The 19393-nt window shown below is 42.2% G+C and overlaps 1 protein-coding gene across 6 annotated transcripts in view; it reads left to right on the forward strand.

Moving 5' to 3' along the window:
• LOC143280141 (membralin-like) overlaps positions 1 to 19393 on the forward strand; it is a 37281-nt gene continuing 17888 nt past the window's right edge. For 2 of the 6 annotated variants that reach the window (XM_076584709.1, XM_076584714.1), the window contains exons 1-5: positions 15 to 101; positions 5038 to 5276; positions 5971 to 6138; positions 8588 to 8930; positions 9865 to 9975. In XM_076584709.1, the coding sequence (XP_076440824.1) occupies positions 5073 to 5276; positions 5971 to 6138; positions 8588 to 8930; positions 9865 to 9975 (826 nt within the window). In that variant the 5' untranslated portion in view covers positions 15 to 101; positions 5038 to 5072. Of the gene's footprint in view, positions 102 to 2126; positions 2187 to 5037; positions 5277 to 5970; positions 6139 to 8587; positions 8931 to 9864; positions 9976 to 19393 lie in introns of all 6 variants that reach the window. The other 4 variants (XM_076584713.1, XM_076584711.1, XM_076584710.1 and 1 more) reach the window with 4 other exon arrangements.

Consider the following 19393-nt stretch of genomic DNA (forward strand, 5'->3'; position numbering starts at 1 on the left):
CCGGAAGTGGTCATAGTTGCCAGACCATGGCCAACTAATTCTATCATTTGTTTCCACATTTTCTCTGCGTCTCGGTTATTGTTTGTGGAATTCAGTCACAGGTGAGTACCTGTTGATCTGTACGATAATGCATACGTATGTAAAATATGCCATGTAGCGACGTTTTGAAGATGACGGCAGCTCTGCCTGATGTTACTGTGTGTCTGGTTCTCACTTCCACTTGTTATCGTGTCGAGTGCTGCTAGGTCACCTGTCCAGATTGTTTACTTCATGACTTGTTAGTTTGATCTAGCCTCGAACCGATCGATTTCTGTTGGACTTGGAGGAATGCTGAAACTGTCGTCAGATGGTTTAGGTTTATGTACAAAGTTTTTTCAGTCGAACTTACAGCCTTATCTTCAATGATGTGTGGCGAGCACAGTTCTGACGACGGTCAGACATGATGGTCATGGACATTGGATGAAAAGAATCTTCATCTTTTTCTTTTTCCAGGAAGCGTCAAATGTCATTCAACGACCAGTATTAAATTTATGCATGTAAAATATGTTTATATATGACAAATGCCCAAGAAAGGTTTGGGGGGAAAAATGGATATGGTAGAGGGGGACAAGACAAGACAAATTCTTTATCATTGAGGATAATAGATAAGCACTGGCGCGCTTTTTTTCATCCAGTCCCCGCCCTGTAACAGGGTCTACACTACACAAAACTACATTATATATGTCATTGCATGCACTACACAATGCTACTTAAAGTCATAGAATATGAATACTATACTACATATGATAAGGCATAAGCATGGTAAAAATAACACACACACACACATACACACAGAGGCCAAAGCATGGTATTAATAATCGACATATAAAAAAATTTTAATTAATTAAAAAAACAGAACACACACACACACACACACACACACACACACACACACACACACACACACACACTCACTCACTCACTCACTCACTCCTCTCTCTCTCTCTCTCCCCCCCCCCCCCTCTCTCTCTCTCTGTCTCTCTCTCTTGCACATGCACATTTACACACACATAAGCATACATTGTGTGTGTTAAAAAATACTATACTAATGTGAATATGAAACAGTAAGTCTAATAAAAAATACACATAGCAGTAACAGGTGGGGGGGGGGGGGGGGTACTCATTGCTAAAGGAAGCATAATTCAGCATATAAAATAGTATGAGAATAAAAACGTCACAGGTGAACGAAAGACAGACAGAGGGAGACTCAGAGAGAGAGAGAGAGAATAAAACAATATCAACTAATGAATAGACAACCTCATATTACATGGAACATGTGGTAAAGAACAACAGGTCAATATGGAAGACAAAGTATCATGCATTTTATCATCGAATCCACACACACACACACACACACACACACACACACACACACACACACGCACATATATATATATATATATATATATATATATATATATATATATTATACATATATATATATATATACATATATATATATTATACATATATATATATATATATACATATATATATTATACATATATATGTATATATATTTATATATATATATATATATATAAGGATATGCGCTTATCAGTATACATCGAATTGACAATGGAGCAACTGGCAACTACTGCATGAATATAACTACATTTAATGGAAAGAAATGAAAGAAACTAAGAAGCAAACAGAAGTAACATGAATTACAAACGAATGAAATATGAAATAATACTTCAATTCACACACATAAAAAAAAGGGGTACAATATAATATGATGAGGTGGGGGAGTAGGGGGACCTGGGCAACCGTACACACCAAGAGTCAATTGGTATGAGCAAAGAGGACATTACACTGTCATAAGGTGGGAAAGATAATGTTTTTTGAAGGTAGTAGGGCAGTGGTGTTGTTTGACTGTTGCTGGGAGTGAGTTCTATAGAATGGCGCCTGAGCAGACCAAACTGGATTTGAACAAATCAATTCTTGGGATTGGGATATGGACTTTTGGGGGATTCCTTGATGAATTTACAGAGAATTTGTTTATCAGTGTTGGTGGTGTATTTCCTGTCATAATCTTGTGCATTGTTGTTCCTTTGACAAGGGTGATGTATGCTGTTCTTTTACAGTGCATGGGACCAGAGATAGAAGGGGAACGGGCCATGATGAATGCAAAAACTTAATCAACAGTGAGGAGAGAGAAAGAGAGAGAGAGAGAAGTCTTATAAATGCTGATTATACATCAAAAGAATTTGAAATATTCAAAGTATTGTGGATGGGAAAGAAGGAAAGAAAACAGATGGGTGAACAGAAACACATCATTAGAAAAAAAGGATCAGACATGATGCAATGTAAAATCAAAGGTAAACGGTGGGACAAGTGTCAAACTGTCTCCATGTACAGATCACTGACTGAACTCTTTAGCATCATATTCATTACAACTTATACAACTGCATACTGTAAATAAGGTTCTGTTTTCATTTATTCTACTCAACACTAGTCTAAACATTAAAAGTAGTAAAAGGAAAATTCATCAAAAATGTGATAAAAAGCATAAAATTGATCACTCAGCTTACCACGTGACTGAAAAAGGCTACCCTGAGGCCTCGGTGTCTGTCTTATAGAACTTTGTACTTGTAGATCAAAAAACTCACATGGTCATACTGCCCGGGACATGCAGGAGTTAAGGGAAATGAGCGAGCTGACAGACTTGCTGGTAACGCAACACCAACGAGCGGCCTACATCTAGGAAAATCGGAAACCCTCAGGAAAGTCAAAGAATATCAAAAAGAACAGGTACAAGGCCATCACACCATCGATCGCCTCAAAGAAATAAAAGCAGAGAGAGGGAGCGGCCGTAATTCTAACATGAAAGGTAGAGCACGATGCTTTGCAAATCAAACAAATATCGGCATCATTTCCAAACCAACATTGCGCAGATTTCTTCAAAACGGAACAGAGTCTCTGTGGGCTTTTCCAAATACAATAGACTGAGCAACACACTAGACGCCACGTTCTTGGCATCAGAGATCTTTTCCCATCCCTCTTGCAGCCAATCAGTGGCAGCCTCTGTGTGTGTGTGTATGTGTGTGTTTGTATGTATGTGTGGGTCTGTGTTTTTGAGTGCGTTTGTGCATGCGTGAGAGTGTAAGTGTACACAAGTGTCAGGAGAGTTCTGTGCATGTGTGTGTGTGTGTGTGTGTGTGTTGTGTGTGTGTGTGTGTGAGGGGGAGGTGGGGGTGCAGGGAGGAGGTGAGATAGAGGATGAGGTATGTGAGTGTATGCATGCCTACACTGTGGGAGCATCAGGATATTGGAACGTATATATTATATATATATCTTTGTATATATGTGTGTGGGGTTGGGGGTGGGAGATATGGGCGTGTGTGTGTGTGCTTGTACAAGTAAGTGTTCATCTGTGTGTGTGAGTGTGTGTGCGTGTGCGTGTTTGTGTGTGTGTGTGTGTGGGTGTGCCGTGGAAGCTGCGATACATAGACTAGAAATGAGTGTGTGGAGGAGGGGGTAGAGGAGGTGCAGGGAAATTTGTGGTGTGTGTGTGTGTGTGTGTTGGAGCTCATGTACGTTTATATGTATTTGACTGTTCTTTCATATCTGTGAAAGTGCGTTTTTGGGGCATATCTGTTATGCATGTGTGGGTGTATGTATGAATGTGTGTCTTCATGTTTTATATTTATTTGCTTATTTATCATCATTGTTGTCTTATTTATTTAATTATTTATTTATTATTATTATTATTATTTTATCATTATCTTCATTACTACTATCTTTTTTTCTTTCTTTTTTTATATCATAATTATTATTCATTTATTTATGTATGTACGCTTATCTATATATATATATATATATATATATTTTTTTTTTTTTTCTCAAGGCCTGACTAAGTGCGTTGGGTTACGCTGCTGGTCAGGCATCTGCTTGGCAGATGTGGTGTAGCGTATATGGATTTGTCCGAACGCAGTGACGCCTCCTTGAGCTACTGAAACTGAAAACTTGTAGGCTCTGGAGCTGGGGGCCCTGCAATAATATGCTGCCCTCCACCCATGTGCAGCAGTCCCTGATACGAAGCAAGCAGCATGATGCTGGCCTTATTCAAGTTTGTTAATGTCACCTTGATTGTATGGATCCCATACAATCACCCCATATCCCATGATGGGTCTGACACGGGTGATATATGCTGTTCTTTTACAGTGCATGGGACAGTGGCATAGGTTATGTCACAGAAAGCCTAAAGTGGTGTTGGCTTTCTTGGTGGTGTGTGTGGTCATACCATGTGAAGCTGTATGATATCAGGACAGCTGTCTATGGGTTTTTGTCCACTTTTTGCAGGATTTCATTGTTTAAGCTATACATGTAGGATGTGTTCTTGATACTGAGGACATATCACTTCTTAGTATTGAACTTCATTCCCCAGGTATCAGCCCAGACTTCTAGTTCTAGGCGTTTTAGATCTTCTTGTAAGGTGATATGGTTGTGGAAGTTCTTGATCTCCTGGTACAGAAGGCAGTCATCTGCAAACAGTTGCAGTACTCATACTGAGATTTGACTGTCATCAGCAGATTGTTTATGGCACAGGAAGAGGAGGGGTCCCAGGACAGTACCTTGGGAGACTCATGTTTCCACTCAGACGTCTTTGGAGGTTTCACCATCCAGAACCACTCTCATAGACCTGTTGATCACGTTTGGGTCCATCTTATGATCTATGCATTGTTCCTTTGATGACATAGTGGGAGAGCTTGTGGAGTAGCTTTTGGTGTGGGATGGTGTCAAATGCCTTAAGTATTGAAGTCAAAAATGGTGAGGTCAACATTTACAGTACACTATTGTCATAGGAATGTGTTAGGTCATGAATGGCGGTGAGTAGATGCATTTCACATGAGAAACCTGCTTTGAGACCATAGATGTGACACCAGTGGCTGTGGTGTGTATGATGTGACACTGGTGGCTGCAGTGGGTGTGATGTGATGCCAGCGGCTGAAGTGTGTGTGTGTTTGATAGTGATGTCTAAGGTGTTGTCCACAGCAGCAGCGCTTCCTGTTCCAGCAGCAGTGGTCACCATGGACACCGGGATGCCGCGTCCTCCCCCCAACACCAACAACATGCCGCAACAGCAGCAGGGGCCAGGGGCACGTAACCACAACCCTGTGATGCACGTGCGAGACCGCCTCTTTCATGCTCTGTTCTATCGCATTGCCATTACCTACGCCCGGGCCTTTCCGCGCTCTGTGCGACGCGTTATAGAGTTTGCCATTCTGGTGAAGGTAATTGGAGTTCTGACTTGTGGGGTTCAGTTGAGGGTATCATTGAGGTTTGGGCAAAATACTGTGTAGTGTGATGTGGAGTTCAGTTGAGGTTATCATTGAGGTTTGGGCAAAATACTGTGTAGTGTGGTGTGATGTTCATATGTGGGTATCATTGAGGTTTGGGCAAAATACTGTGTAGTGTGGTGTGGGGTTCATTTGACTTTAAGGGTATTATTGAGGTTTGGGCAAAATTCTCTGTAGTGTGGTGTGCGGTTCATTTGAGGGTATCATTGAGGTTTGGGCAAAGCAAAATACTGTATTGTATGGTATGGGTTTCAGTTAAGGTTATCATTGAAGTTTGGGCAAAATACTGTTGTGTGATTTTGGGTTCAGTTGAGGGTAGCACTGAGGTTTGGTCAAAATACTGTAGTGTGATGTGGGATTCATTTGAGGGTATCATTCAGATTTGGGCAAAATACTTTAGTGTAGACTGGTGTGGGGTTCATTTGAGGATAGCATTGAAGTTCGGGCAAAATACTGCAGTGTGGTGTGGGGTTCAGTTGAGGATAGCATTGATGAGGTTAGGGCAAAATACTGTGTAGTGTGATGAGGTTCAGTTGAAGGTAGCATTGAGGTTTGGGCAAAATAATATAGTGTGGGTTTCATTTCAGTTAGCATTAAGGTTTGATGGTGATGGTGGCAATGCGTGCAGGCTTTCGTTGTGCTGTCCATCCTGGTCTACATGCACGTGGTGTTTGCCAGGACCCCAGTGAACTGTCTGTCCCATGTGGCCCAGTCCTGGCCGCGCCACGGCATCTTGCGTGTGGAGATCGTCCGCAACGCCTCTGACAATTACTCCATCGTCAACTCCTATGAAAAGGTGACACTGCAACACACTGCTCACACTTTTTGCAGATCAATCATGATGGGCAAAGCAGGAATTGTCTCTTTTGTGATGATACTCTGGAAACTGAAATGCATTTTCTTTTGGTCTATCCTAAGTACTGTTCTCTGCATTCCCAGTTTATTCCTGCTGAATTTCACAAATATCCAAGTGCATTTGAGATGTCCATTTTATCTTGTGCAAGTGAGAGACTGAATGTCAGTATATATATATATATATATATATATATATCTATATATATACGCAAGTTTGTGTTCAAAGCGTTTTCAAAACGAGCAAATGCTGTAGAATCATTACTGATGCCCATGTAGTTCATTTATTGTCCAGATGTTCATTTCCCTGCATTAATTCCTTTTGCCTTTGTGAACTTTGTGTTAAGGATCTGTGGTCTGACAATTTAAATATTTCGACTTTGACTTCAACTGGTGGAGAGAAATCAGATGAGGGAGAGTTTGTTGTACATTTGTACAGTTGTCTGACCATGCAAAGAAAATGACAAAAGAGAGAATGTTTGAGGAAAAGAGGAAAAAGTCATATCAGCAAAAGGGTAAAATATCAGGAGCAAAAGTCTTACCTAACAAAAAGGGGTAAAATATCTGGGGTAAAAGTCACTGAACAAAAAAGTAAAATAACAGGGACAGAAAAAAGAGGTAAAATACCAGGGGTAAAAACTTCTTCTGAACAAAAAGGGTATTATATCAGGGGCAAAAGCTCTTCTAGAAAAGTAAGATATCGGGGGGCTAGAGATAAAAAGCGTAAATGTTAGGGATTAAAGTCCTGAAGGGGTGAAATGTCAGGGGCAAAAATCCTACGAAACAAAATGATAATAATCATCATAATAATGAACATATATTCAGAGCTTATTCTCAAATAAGTGCTCAAAGCGCTTTATATGCATAAAAAAATGATAAGTTGTAGGAGTGAGATTAAGCAGTTTGCAAGACTCGTTTACAGGGCGATGAGTAAATATCTGTGTGGCGTGTGTGTGCTCAGGAGAAACCATGCTTAGCAGGCGTGTGATGTGTCTGTTCAGGAAAAATGTGCCATGTTTATGAGGCATGTTGTGTGTGTACAATGCGACATGCCATGTTTACCAGGCATGTGATGTGTCTGTTTAGTGAACATGCTATGTTTTCCATGCTTGTAGTGTGTGTGTACAGTGAAACATGCCATGTTTGTCAAGGTTGTGATGTGTGTATTCTGGAGAAACATACCATGTTTACCAGGCATGTGTTGTGTGTCTGCAGTGAAATATTCCATGTTTAACAGGTGTGTTATGGAACATGCCATGTTCAGCAGGTGTGTAGTGTGTACATACAGAGAAACATGCCATGTTTAGCAGGTGTGTGGTGGGTGTGCACAGTGAAACATACCGTGTTTACCAGGCGTGTTTTGTGTGTGTACAGTGAAACATGCCATGTTTACCAGGCGTGTGATGTGTGTACAGTGAAACATGCCATGTTTACCAAGTGTGTTTTGTGTGTGTAAAGTGAAACATGCCATGTTTACCAGGCGTGTGATGTGTTTACATTGAAACATGCCATGTTTACCAGGCGTGTGATGTGTGTACAGTGAAACATGCTATGTTTACCAGGCGTGTGATGTGTGTACAGTGAAACATGCCATGTTTACCAAGTGTGTTTTGTGTGTGTAAAGTGAAACATGCCATGTTTACCAGGCGTGTGATGTGTTTACATTGAAACATGCCATGTTTACCAGGCGTGTGATGTGTGTACAGTGAAACATGCTATGTTTACCAGGTGTGTGATGTGTGTGTACAGTGAAACATGCCATGTTTACCAGGCGTGTGATGTGTGTGTACAGTGAAACATGCCGTGTTTACCAGGCATGTTTTGTGTGTGTACACTACAGTGAAACATGCCATGTTTACCAGGCGTGTGATGTGTGTGTACAGTGAAACATGCCATGTTTACCAGGTGTGTGATGTGTGTGTACAGTGAAACATGCCATGTTTACCAGGCGTGTGATGTGTGTACATTGAAACATGCCATGTTTACCAGGCGTGTGATGTGTGTACAGTGAAACATGCCATGTTTACCAGGCGTGTGATGTGTGTACAGTGAAACATGCCGTGTTTACCGTGTGTGTAAAGTGAAATATGCCATGTTTACTAGGCGTGTGGTTTGTGTTTACAGTGAAACATGCCATGTTTACCAGGCGTGTGATGTGTGTGTACAGTGAAACATACCTTGTCCAGCAAGCGTGTGGTGAGTGTGTACAGTGAAACATGTCATGTTAAACAGGTATGTGGTGTGTGTAAACAGTGAAATATGCCGTGTTTAGTAGACATGTGGTGTGTATCAACAGCGAAACATGCCGTGTTTACCAGGCATGTGGTGTGAGTACAGTGAAACATGCATTGTTTCCAGAGCAGTAAGTTTATGTCTGTGGTGTGTGCTTTTAGGAGTACAGTGATATCAATCTGTTCACGGACATGGGCATCATTGAGGAACTGGGTCTGGGTTACTCTCTCAATGACTCTGACCCTGAAGAGGAGGGCAAGGAGGCTGCTGCTCTGTCAGAGGAGGTGACCCCTGGGGATGAAGGTCACAGCCAGGTTGACCTCTACCCAGGCCACAGCCATAGTCCACAAACACAGGTGGGAGAGGAGGAGGAGGAGGAGGAGATGGACGTGAAAGTGGTTGACAACACCACACTGGAAAACAAACTGCTGGACGACCTTCACCTTCCTGACCAAACGGCCGTCCACCAGCAATACTCTGAGCTGGAGATGCTGGCCAAAGCAGGTAGGTCCCATACACTAGTCTGTGCTTGTATTATGGACCTAGTCTGTTCTTGTACTGTGACCGTGGTCCGTCCTTGCACTGTGACCCTGGTCTGTCCTTGTACTGTGACATTGGTTTGCCCTTTTACTGCGACCCTGGCCTGTCCTTGTACTGTGACCCTGGTCTGTCCTTGTACTGTACTGTGACCCTGGTCTTTCCTTGTACTGTGACATTGGACTGTTATACTGTGACCCTGGTCTGTCCTTGTAATGTGACCTTGGTCTGTCCTTGTACTGTGACCTTGGTATGTTATTTTACTGTGACCTTGGTCTGTTCTTTTACTGTCACATACGGTTTGTTCTTGTGTTTTGACCATAGTCCATTCTTGTACTGTGACCTTGGTTTGTCCTTGTACTGTGACCCTTGTCTGTTCTTGTATTGTGACATTGGTTTATTCTTATATCTGTATTTTTTAGTCCGGAAAAGAACAGTGTGCTATTTGTGTATTTAAGTCAAGTATAGGACAGGGTGCTATGTGTGTATTTTGGTCAGGAAATGGACAGTATGCTAAGTTTGTGTTACTTTCAGGATAAGTAAAATGCGCTGTTTGTGTGTTTCATTCAGGGAAAGGACGATGTGCTATGTGTGTGTTTCAGCCTGGAAAGGAACAGTGTGCTAAGTGTGTGTTTCTTTTAGGAAAAGTACAATGTCCCGTGTGTGTGTTCAGGAAAAGAACATTGTGCAATGTGTGTGTTTCAGTCTGGAAAAGTACAATGTGCTGTGTGTGTATTTCAGTCAAGAAAAGTACAGTGTACTGTGTGTGTATTTTATGTAAGAAAAACACAATGCACTGTGAGTGTGTTTCTTCAGTCATGAAAAGGACAGTGTGCTAGCTTTGTATGAATTTTCTGTCAGGAAAAGTACAATGAGCCGTAGTGTGTATTTTACTCTTTAGTGTGGCCAGAAGAGAAGTACATTGTGGAGTACGCACTGGAGTATGGCTTCCTGCGTTTGTCGCCCAAAACACGACAACGGCTCAACATCACCGTCATGCTGGTCACTTTGGGTCAGTATCGCTGTAGGTCTGTCTTTATCTGTCCTCAGTATCACCACTGGTCTGTCTTTGTTAATGTCTGTCTGTCTGCTCTATCACCACTGGTCTTTCTGTGTTTCTGTCTGTCTGGGAGCGCGCGCAGATTGACCGTTGTAGTTGTGTAACACTTGGCGGACCCACCACGAGAGAAGTGTGTGTGGGCAGTATTTGAAATTGTGTATAGGGCCGAAACGGTCAAGTGTTAAAACCACTGTGGCCAGTATGTATGTGTATGTGAAAGACAGCCTACAAGCGTCAAAGCAAAGATAAGTGATTTTTCTGTGAAGTTGATTAATAATTTGTTATCGCGTTATTGTTTAATGCTTGAATTATTAGTAAATTAGTGAGAGGGATCAAAACTTGTCATCCCATCGTTGTTTAGTTGTTGAATTGTTAGTGAATGACAGAGAGGGCCTATAAGCGGTGCAGCACCGGCTGGGAGCGCGCGCAGATTGACCGTTGTAGTTGTGTAACACTTGGCGGACCCACCACGAGAGAAGTGTGTGTGGGCAGTATTTGAAATTGTGTATAGGGCCGAAACGGTCAAGTGTTAAAACCACTGTGGCCAGTATGTATGTGAAAGACAGCCTACAAGCGTCAAAGCAAAGATAAGTGATTTTTCTGTGAAGTTGATTAATAATTTGTTATCGCGTTATTGTTTAATGCTTGAATTATTAGTAAATTAGTGAGAGGGATCAAAACTTGTCATCCCATTGTTGTTTAGTTGTTGAATTGTTAGTGAATGACAGAGAGGGCCTATAAGCGGTGCAGCACCGGCTGGGAGCGCGCGCAGATTGACCGTTGTAGTTGTGTAACACTTGGCGGACCCACCACGAGAGAAGTGTGTGTGGGCAGTATTTGAAATTGTGTATAGGGCCGAAACGGTCAAGTGTTAAAACCACTGTGGCCAGTATGTATGTGAAAGACAGCCTACAAGCGTCAAAGCAAAGATAAGTGATTTTTCTGTGAAGTTGATTAATAATTTGTTATCGCGTTATTGTTTAATGCTTGAATTATTAGTAAATTAGTGAGAGGGATCAAAACTTGTCATCCCATTGTTGTTTAGTTGTTGAATTGTTAGTGAATGACAGAGAGGGCCTATAAGCGGTGCAGCACCGGCTGGGAGCGCGCGCAGATTGACCGTTGTAGTTGTGTAACACTTGGCGGACCCACCACGAGAGAAGTGTGTGTGGGCAGTATTTGAAATTGTGTATAGGGCCGAAACGGTCAAGTGTTAAAACCACTGTGGCCAGTATGTATGTGAAAGACAGCCTACAAGCGTCAAAGCAAAGATAAGTGATTTTTCTGTGAAGTTGATTAATAATTTGTTATCGCGTTATTGTTTAATGCTTGAATTATTAGTAAATTAGTGAGAGGGATCAAAACTTGTCATCCCATTGTTGTTTAGTTGTTGAATTGTTAGTGAATGACAGAGAGGGCCTATAAGCGGTGCAGCACCGGCTGGGAGCGCGCGCAGATTGACCGTTGTAGTTGTGTAACACTTGGCGGACCCACCACGAGAGAAGTGTGTGTGGGCAGTATTTGAAATTGTGTATAGGGCCGAAACGGTCAAGTGTTAAAACCACTGTGGCCAGTATGTATGTGAAAGACAGCCTACAAGCGTCAAAGCAAAGATAAGTGATTTTTCTGTGAAGTTGATTAATAATTTGTTATCGCGTTATTGTTTAATGCTTGAATTATTAGTAAATTAGTGAGAGGGATCAAAACTTGTCATCCCATTGTTGTTTAGTTGTTGAATTGTTAGTGAATGACAGAGAGGGCCTATAAGCGGTGCAGCACCGGCTGGGAGCGCGCGCAGATTGACCGTTGTAGTTGTGTAACACTTGGCGGACCCACCACGAGAGAAGTGTGTGTGGGCAGTATTTGAAATTGTGTATAGGGCCGAAACGGTCAAGTGTTAAAACCACTGTGGCCAGTATGTATGTGAAAGACAGCCTACAAGCGTCAAAGCAAAGATAAGTGATTTTTCTGTGAAGTTGATTAATAATTTGTTATCGCGTTATTGTTTAATGCTTGAATTATTAGTAAATTAGTGAGAGGGATCAAAACTTGTCATCCCATTGTTGTTTAGTTGTTGAATTGTTAGTGAATGACAGAGAGGGCCTATAAGCGGTGCAGCACCGGCTGGGAGCGCGCGCAGATTGACCGTTGTAGTTGTGTAACACTTGGCGGACCCACCACGAGAGAAGTGTGTGTGGGCAGTATTTGAAATTGTGTATAGGGCCGAAACGGTCAAGTGTTAAAACCACTGTGGCCAGTATGTATGTGAAAGACAGCCTACAAGCGTCAAAGCAAAGATAAGTGATTTTTCTGTGAAGTTGATTAATAATTTGTTATCGCGTTATTGTTTAATGCTTGAATTATTAGTAAATTAGTGAGAGGGATCAAAACTTGTCATCCCATTGTTGTTTAGTTGTTGAATTGTTAGTGAATGACAGAGAGGGCCTATAAGCGGTGCAGCACCGGCTGGGAGCGCGCGCAGATTGACCGTTGTAGTTGTGTAACACTTGGCGGACCCACCACGAGAGAAGTGTGTGTGGGCAGTATTTGAAATTGTGTATAGGGCCGAAACGGTCAAGTGTTAAAACCACTGTGGCCAGTATGTATGTGAAAGACAGCCTACAAGCGTCAAAGCAAAGATAAGTGATTTTTCTGTGAAGTTGATTAATAATTTGTTATCGCGTTATTGTTTAATGCTTGAATTATTAGTAAATTAGTGAGAGGGATCAAAACTTGTCATCCCATTGTTGTTTAGTTGTTGAATTGTTAGTGAATGACAGAGAGGGCCTATAAGCGGTGCAGCACCGGCTGGGAGCGCGCGCAGATTGACCGTTGTAGTTGTGTAACACTTGGCGGACCCACCACGAGAGAAGTGTGTGTGGGCAGTATTTGAAATTGTGTATAGGGCCGAAACGGTCAAGTGTTAAAACCACTGTGGCCAGTATGTATGTGAAAGACAGCCTACAAGCGTCAAAGCAAAGATAAGTGATTTTTCTGTGAAGTTGATTAATAATTTGTTATCGCGTTATTGTTTAATGCTTGAATTATTAGTAAATTAGTGAGAGGGATCAAAACTTGTCATCCCATTGTTGTTTAGTTGTTGAATTGTTAGTGAATGACAGAGAGGGCCTATAAGCGGTGCAGCACCGGCTGGGAGCGCGCGCAGATTGACCGTTGTAGTTGTGTAACACTTGGCGGACCCACCACGAGAGAAGTGTGTGTGGGCAGTATTTGAAATTGTGTATAGGGCCGAAACGGTCAAGTGTTAAAACCACTGTGGCCAGTATGTATGTGAAAGACAGCCTACAAGCGTCAAAGCAAAGATAAGTGATTTTTCTGTGAAGTTGATTAATAATTTGTTATCGCGTTATTGTTTAATGCTTGAATTATTAGTAAATTAGTGAGAGGGATCAAAACTTGTCATCCCATTGTTGTTTAGTTGTTGAATTGTTAGTGAATGACAGAGAGGGCCTATAAGCGGTGCAGCACCGGCTGGGAGCGCGCGCAGATTGACCGTTGTAGTTGTGTAACACTTGGCGGACCCACCACGAGAGAAGTGTGTGTGGGCAGTATTTGAAATTGTGTATAGGGCCGAAACGGTCAAGTGTTAAAACCACTGTGGCCAGTATGTATGTGAAAGACAGCCTACAAGCGTCAAAGCAAAGATAAGTGATTTTTCTGTGAAGTTGATTAATAATTTGTTATCGCGTTATTGTTTAATGCTTGAATTATTAGTAAATTAGTGAGAGGGATCAAAACTTGTCATCCCATTGTTGTTTAGTTGTTGAATTGTTAGTGAATGACAGAGAGGGCCTATAAGCGGTGCAGCACCGGCTGGGAGCGCGCGCAGATTGACCGTTGTAGTTGTGTAACACTTGGCGGACCCACCACGAGAGAAGTGTGTGTGGGCAGTATTTGAAATTGTGTATAGGGCCGAAACGGTCAAGTGTTAAAACCACTGTGGCCAGTATGTATGTGAAAGACAGCCTACAAGCGTCAAAGCAAAGATAAGTGATTTTTCTGTGAAGTTGATTAATAATTTGTTATCGCGTTATTGTTTAATGCTTGAATTATTAGTAAATTAGTGAGAGGGATCAAAACTTGTCATCCCATTGTTGTTTAGTTGTTGAATTGTTAGTGAATGACAGAGAGGGCCTATAAGCGGTGCAGCACCGGCTGGGAGCGCGCGCAGATTGACCGTTGTAGTTGTGTAACACTTGGCGGACCCACCACGAGAGAAGTGTGTGTGGGCAGTATTTGAAATTGTGTATAGGGCCGAAACGGTCAAGTGTTAAAACCACTGTGGCCAGTATGTATGTGAAAGACAGCCTACAAGCGTCAAAGCAAAGATAAGTGATTTTTCTGTGAAGTTGATTAATAATTTGTTATCGCGTTATTGTTTAATGCTTGAATTATTAGTAAATTAGTGAGAGGGATCAAAACTTGTCATCCCATTGTTGTTTAGTTGTTGAATTGTTAGTGAATGACAGAGAGGGCCTATAAGCGGTGCAGCACCGGCTGGGAGCGCGCGCAGATTGACCGTTGTAGTTGTGTAACACTTGGCGGACCCACCACGAGAGAAGTGTGTGTGGGCAGTATTTGAAATTGTGTATAGGGCCGAAACGGTCAAGTGTTAAAACCACTGTGGCCAGTATGTATGTGAAAGACAGCCTACAAGCGTCAAAGCAAAGATAAGTGATTTTTCTGTGAAGTTGATTAATAATTTGTTATCGCGTTATTGTTTAATGCTTGAATTATTAGTAAATTAGTGAGAGGGATCAAAACTTGTCATCCCATTGTTGTTTAGTTGTTGAATTGTTAGTGAATGACAGAGAGGGCCTATAAGCGGTGCAGCACCGGCTGGGAGCGCGCGCAGATTGACCGTTGTAGTTGTGTAACACTTGGCGGACCCACCACGAGAGAAGTGTGTGTGGGCAGTATTTGAAATTGTGTATAGGGCCGAAACGGTCAAGTGTTAAAACCACTGTGGCCAGTATGTATGTGAAAGACAGCCTACAAGCGTCAAAGCAAAGATAAGTGATTTTTCTGTGAAGTTGATTAATAATTTGTTATCGCGTTATTGTTTAATGCTTGAATTATTAGTAAATTAGTGAGAGGGATCAAAACTTGTCATCCCATGTTGTTTAGTTGTTGAATTGTTAGTGAATGACAGAGAGGGCCTATAAGCGGTGCAGCACCGGCTGGGAGCGCGCGCAGATTGACCGTTGTAGTTGTGTAACACTTGGCGGACCCACCACGAGAGAAGTGTGTGTGGGCAGTATTTGAAATTGTGTATAGGGCCGAAACGGTCAAGTGTTAAAACCACTGTGGCCAGTATGTATGTGAAAGACAGCCTACAAGCGTCAAAGCAAAGATAAGTGATTTTTCTGTGAAGTTGATTAATAATTTGTTATCGCGTTATTGTTTAATGCTTGAATTATTAGTAAATTAGTGAGAGGGATCAAAACTTGTCATCCCATTGTTGTTTAGTTGTTGAATTGTTAGTGAATGACAGAGAGGGCCTATAAGCGGTGCAGCACCGGCTGGGAGCGCGCGCAGATTGACCGTTGTAGTTGTGTAACACTTGGCGGACCCACCACGAGAGAAGTGTGTGTGGGCAGTATTTGAAATTGTGTATAGGGCCGAAACGGTCAAGTGTTAAAACCACTGTGGCCAGTATGTATGTGAAAGACAGCCTACAAGCGTCAAAGCAAAGATAAGTGATTTTTCTGTGAAGTTGATTAATAATTTGTTATCGCGTTATTGTTTAATGCTTGAATTATTAGTAAATTAGTGAGAGGGATCAAAACTTGTCATCCCATTGTTGTTTAGTTGTTGAATTGTTAGTGAATGACAGAGAGGGCCTATAAGCGGTGCAGCACCGGCTGGGAGCGCGCGCAGATTGACCGTTGTAGTTGTGTAACACTTGGCGGACCCACCACGAGAGAAGTGTGTGTGGGCAGTATTTGAAATTGTGTATAGGGCCGAAACGGTCAAGTGTTAAAACCACTGTGGCCAGTATGTATGTGAAAGACAGCCTACAAGCGTCAAAGCAAAGATAAGTGATTTTTCTGTGAAGTTGATTAATAATTTGTTATCGCGTTATTGTTTAATGCTTGAATTATTAGTAAATTAGTGAGAGGGATCAAAACTTGTCATCCCATTGTTGTTTAGTTGTTGAATTGTTAGTGAATGACAGAGAGGGCCTATAAGCGGTGCAGCACCGGCTGGGAGCGCGCGCAGATTGACCGTTGTAGTTGTGTAACACTTGGCGGACCCACCACGAGAGAAGTGTGTGTGGGCAGTATTTGAAATTGTGTATAGGGCCGAAACGGTCAAGTGTTAAAACCACTGTGGCCAGTATGTATGTGAAAGACAGCCTACAAGCGTCAAAGCAAAGATAAGTGATTTTTCTGTGAAGTTGATTAATAATTTGTTATCGCGTTATTGTTTAATGCTTGAATTATTAGTAAATTAGTGAGAGGGATCAAAACTTGTCATCCCATTGTTGTTTAGTTGTTGAATTGTTAGTGAATGACAGAGAGGGCCTATAAGCGGTGCAGCACCGGCTGGGAGCGCGCGCAGATTGACCGTTGTAGTTGTGTAACACTTGGCGGACCCACCACGAGAGAAGTGTGTGTGGGCAGTATTTGAAATTGTGTATAGGGCCGAAACGGTCAAGTGTTAAAACCACTGTGGCCAGTATGTATGTGAAAGACAGCCTACAAGCGTCAAAGCAAAGATAAGTGATTTTTCTGTGAAGTTGATTAATAATTTGTTATCGCGTTATTGTTTAATGCTTGAATTATTAGTAAATTAGTGAGAGGGATCAAAACTTGTCATCCCATTGTTGTTTAGTTGTTGAATTGTTAGTGAATGACAGAGAGGGCCTATAAGCGGTGCAGCACCGGCTGGGAGCGCGCGCAGATTGACCGTTGTAGTTGTGTAACACTTGGCGGACCCACCACGAGAGAAGTGTGTGTGGGCAGTATTTGAAATTGTGTATAGGGCCGAAACGGTCAAGTGTTAAAACCACTGTGGCCAGTATGTATGTGAAAGACAGCCTACAAGCGTCAAAGCAAAGATAAGTGATTTTTCTGTGAAGTTGATTAATAATTTGTTATCGCGTTATTGTTTAATGCTTGAATTATTAGTAAATTAGTGAGAGGGATCAAAACTTGTCATCCCATTGTTGTTTAGTTGTTGAATTGTTAGTGAATGACAGAGAGGGCCTATAAGCGGTGCAGCACCGGCTGGGAGCGCGCGCAGATTGACCGTTGTAGTTGTGTAACACTTGGCGGACCCACCACGAGAGAAGTGTGTGTGGGCAGTATTTGAAATTGTGTATAGGGCCGAAACGGTCAAGTGTTAAAACCACTGTGGCCAGTATGTATGTGAAAGACAGCCTACAAGCGTCAAAGCAAAGATAAGTGATTTTTCTGTGAAGTTGATTAATAATTTGTTATCGCGTTATTGTTTAATGCTTGAATTATTAGTAAATTAGTGAGAGGGATCAAAACTTGTCATCCCATTGTTGTTTAGTTGTTGAATTGTTAGTGAATGACAGAGAGGGCCTATAAGCGGTGCAGCACCGGCTGGGAGCGCGCGCAGATTGACCGTTGTAGTTGTGTAACACTTGGCGGACCCACCACGAGAGAAGTGTGTGTGGGCAGTATTTGAAATTGTGTATAGGGCCGAAACGGTCAAGTGTTAAAACCACTGTGGCCAGTATGTATGTGAAAGACAGCCTACAAGCGTCAAAGCAAAGATAAGTGATTTTTCTGTGAAGTTGATTAATAATTTGTTATCGCGTTATTGTTTAATGCTTGAATTATTAGTAAATTAGTGAGAGGGATCAAAACTTGTCATCCCATTGTTGTTTAGTTGTTGAATTGTTAGTGAATGACAGAGAGGGCCTATAAGCGGTGCAGCACCGGCTGGGAGCGCGCGCAGATTGACCGTTGTAGTTGTGTAACACTTGGCGGACCCACCACGAGAGAAGTGTGTGTGGGCAGTATTTGAAATTGTGTATAGGGCCGAAACGGTCAAGTGTTAAAACCACTGTGGCCAGTATGTATGTGAAAGACAGCCTACAAGCGTCAAAGCAAAGATAAGTGATTTTTCTGTGAAGTTGATTAATAATTTGTTATCGCGTTATTGTTTAATGCTTGAATTATTAGTAAATTAGTGAGAGGGATCAAAACTTGTCATCCCATCGTTGTTTAGTTGTTGAATTGTTAGTGAATGACAGAGAGGGCCTATAAGCGGTGCAGCACCGGCTGGGAGCGCGCGCAGATTGACCGTTGTAGTTGTGTAACATTAGAAGAGGACCTTTTACAAAAAAACAAACAAAAAAAACAAAAAACAAAAAAAAATCTGCTACTCAAAAACACCCGGATGCACCCTTCCACTGGCTAAGAGGAGACAACCTGACAAAATCCCCAATCCCACGGCTTTCATACAGTACCAATGGGATGAATGGCTGTTGGGTTAAACAGTCACTAACTGTATGCAGTCTGGCCTTAGGGCGACACCAGGCTGACGGACTCCACACAGATGGACATCCATTGCCCTTCCCTGATAAGAGGCTCTGTCAGGGTGACCGAATATTTTCCCTCACCACATGGAACACCCTTCTATGGATACCAACAAAACCCTGTCTCGCGTGCACCTCGGGGATCAGCTGCATAGCACGAGACATAAATTCAGATCCCCAAAACCCCAAAACAGGCGTGGCAAAAGAGGTGGGAAAAGATCGTGCTTAGGTAGCAGAATGACAAAAGCAGAGCGGCTGTCAAAGAAATTCTTTAGAATCGGCAGTTGGAATTGTTCCAGCGCAAGAATGAGAATCTCAACAATTGAGAAATTGGCATATGATTTTGACATTCTATGTCTCCAAGAGACCAGGACAAGTGCAGACAGACCAATACATTTTGAGAATTTCACAGTCTTTCAAAGGAATGAAGGAAGAGGGGTAGCAATCATACTGAACAAAAACCTAAAAAACAAAGTTTCCACCATAAATCTAGAGAAATGGTGTAGCAACTCATGTGAATTATTGGGGGTGCGTCTTGACAAACCTGACGGAGTTCACAAAAGCATCGTGCTCATCAATGCCTACGTTCACCCAGGAACCTGCACAACAAAAGAGGATTGGGCCTTTTTAGAGGAAATAGAGAACGAACTTGGAGACTCGGTCATTATCTGTGGAGACCTCAATGCAAGATCGAAGTTATGGGACCAGCGGAACACCAACCCACAAGGACTCGCACTTGAAGGAATGATAGGGGAAATTCTTCTTAGCCCTTTAACAACCACATCCCCAACTCGCCTTGGAACAAGACAAGGGGACAGTGACAGTGTGATCGAC

This window comes from Babylonia areolata, chromosome 3 (genome assembly GCF_041734735.1).
Source record: "Babylonia areolata isolate BAREFJ2019XMU chromosome 3, ASM4173473v1, whole genome shotgun sequence".
Lineage (NCBI taxonomy): Eukaryota > Metazoa > Mollusca > Gastropoda > Neogastropoda > Buccinidae > Babylonia > Babylonia areolata.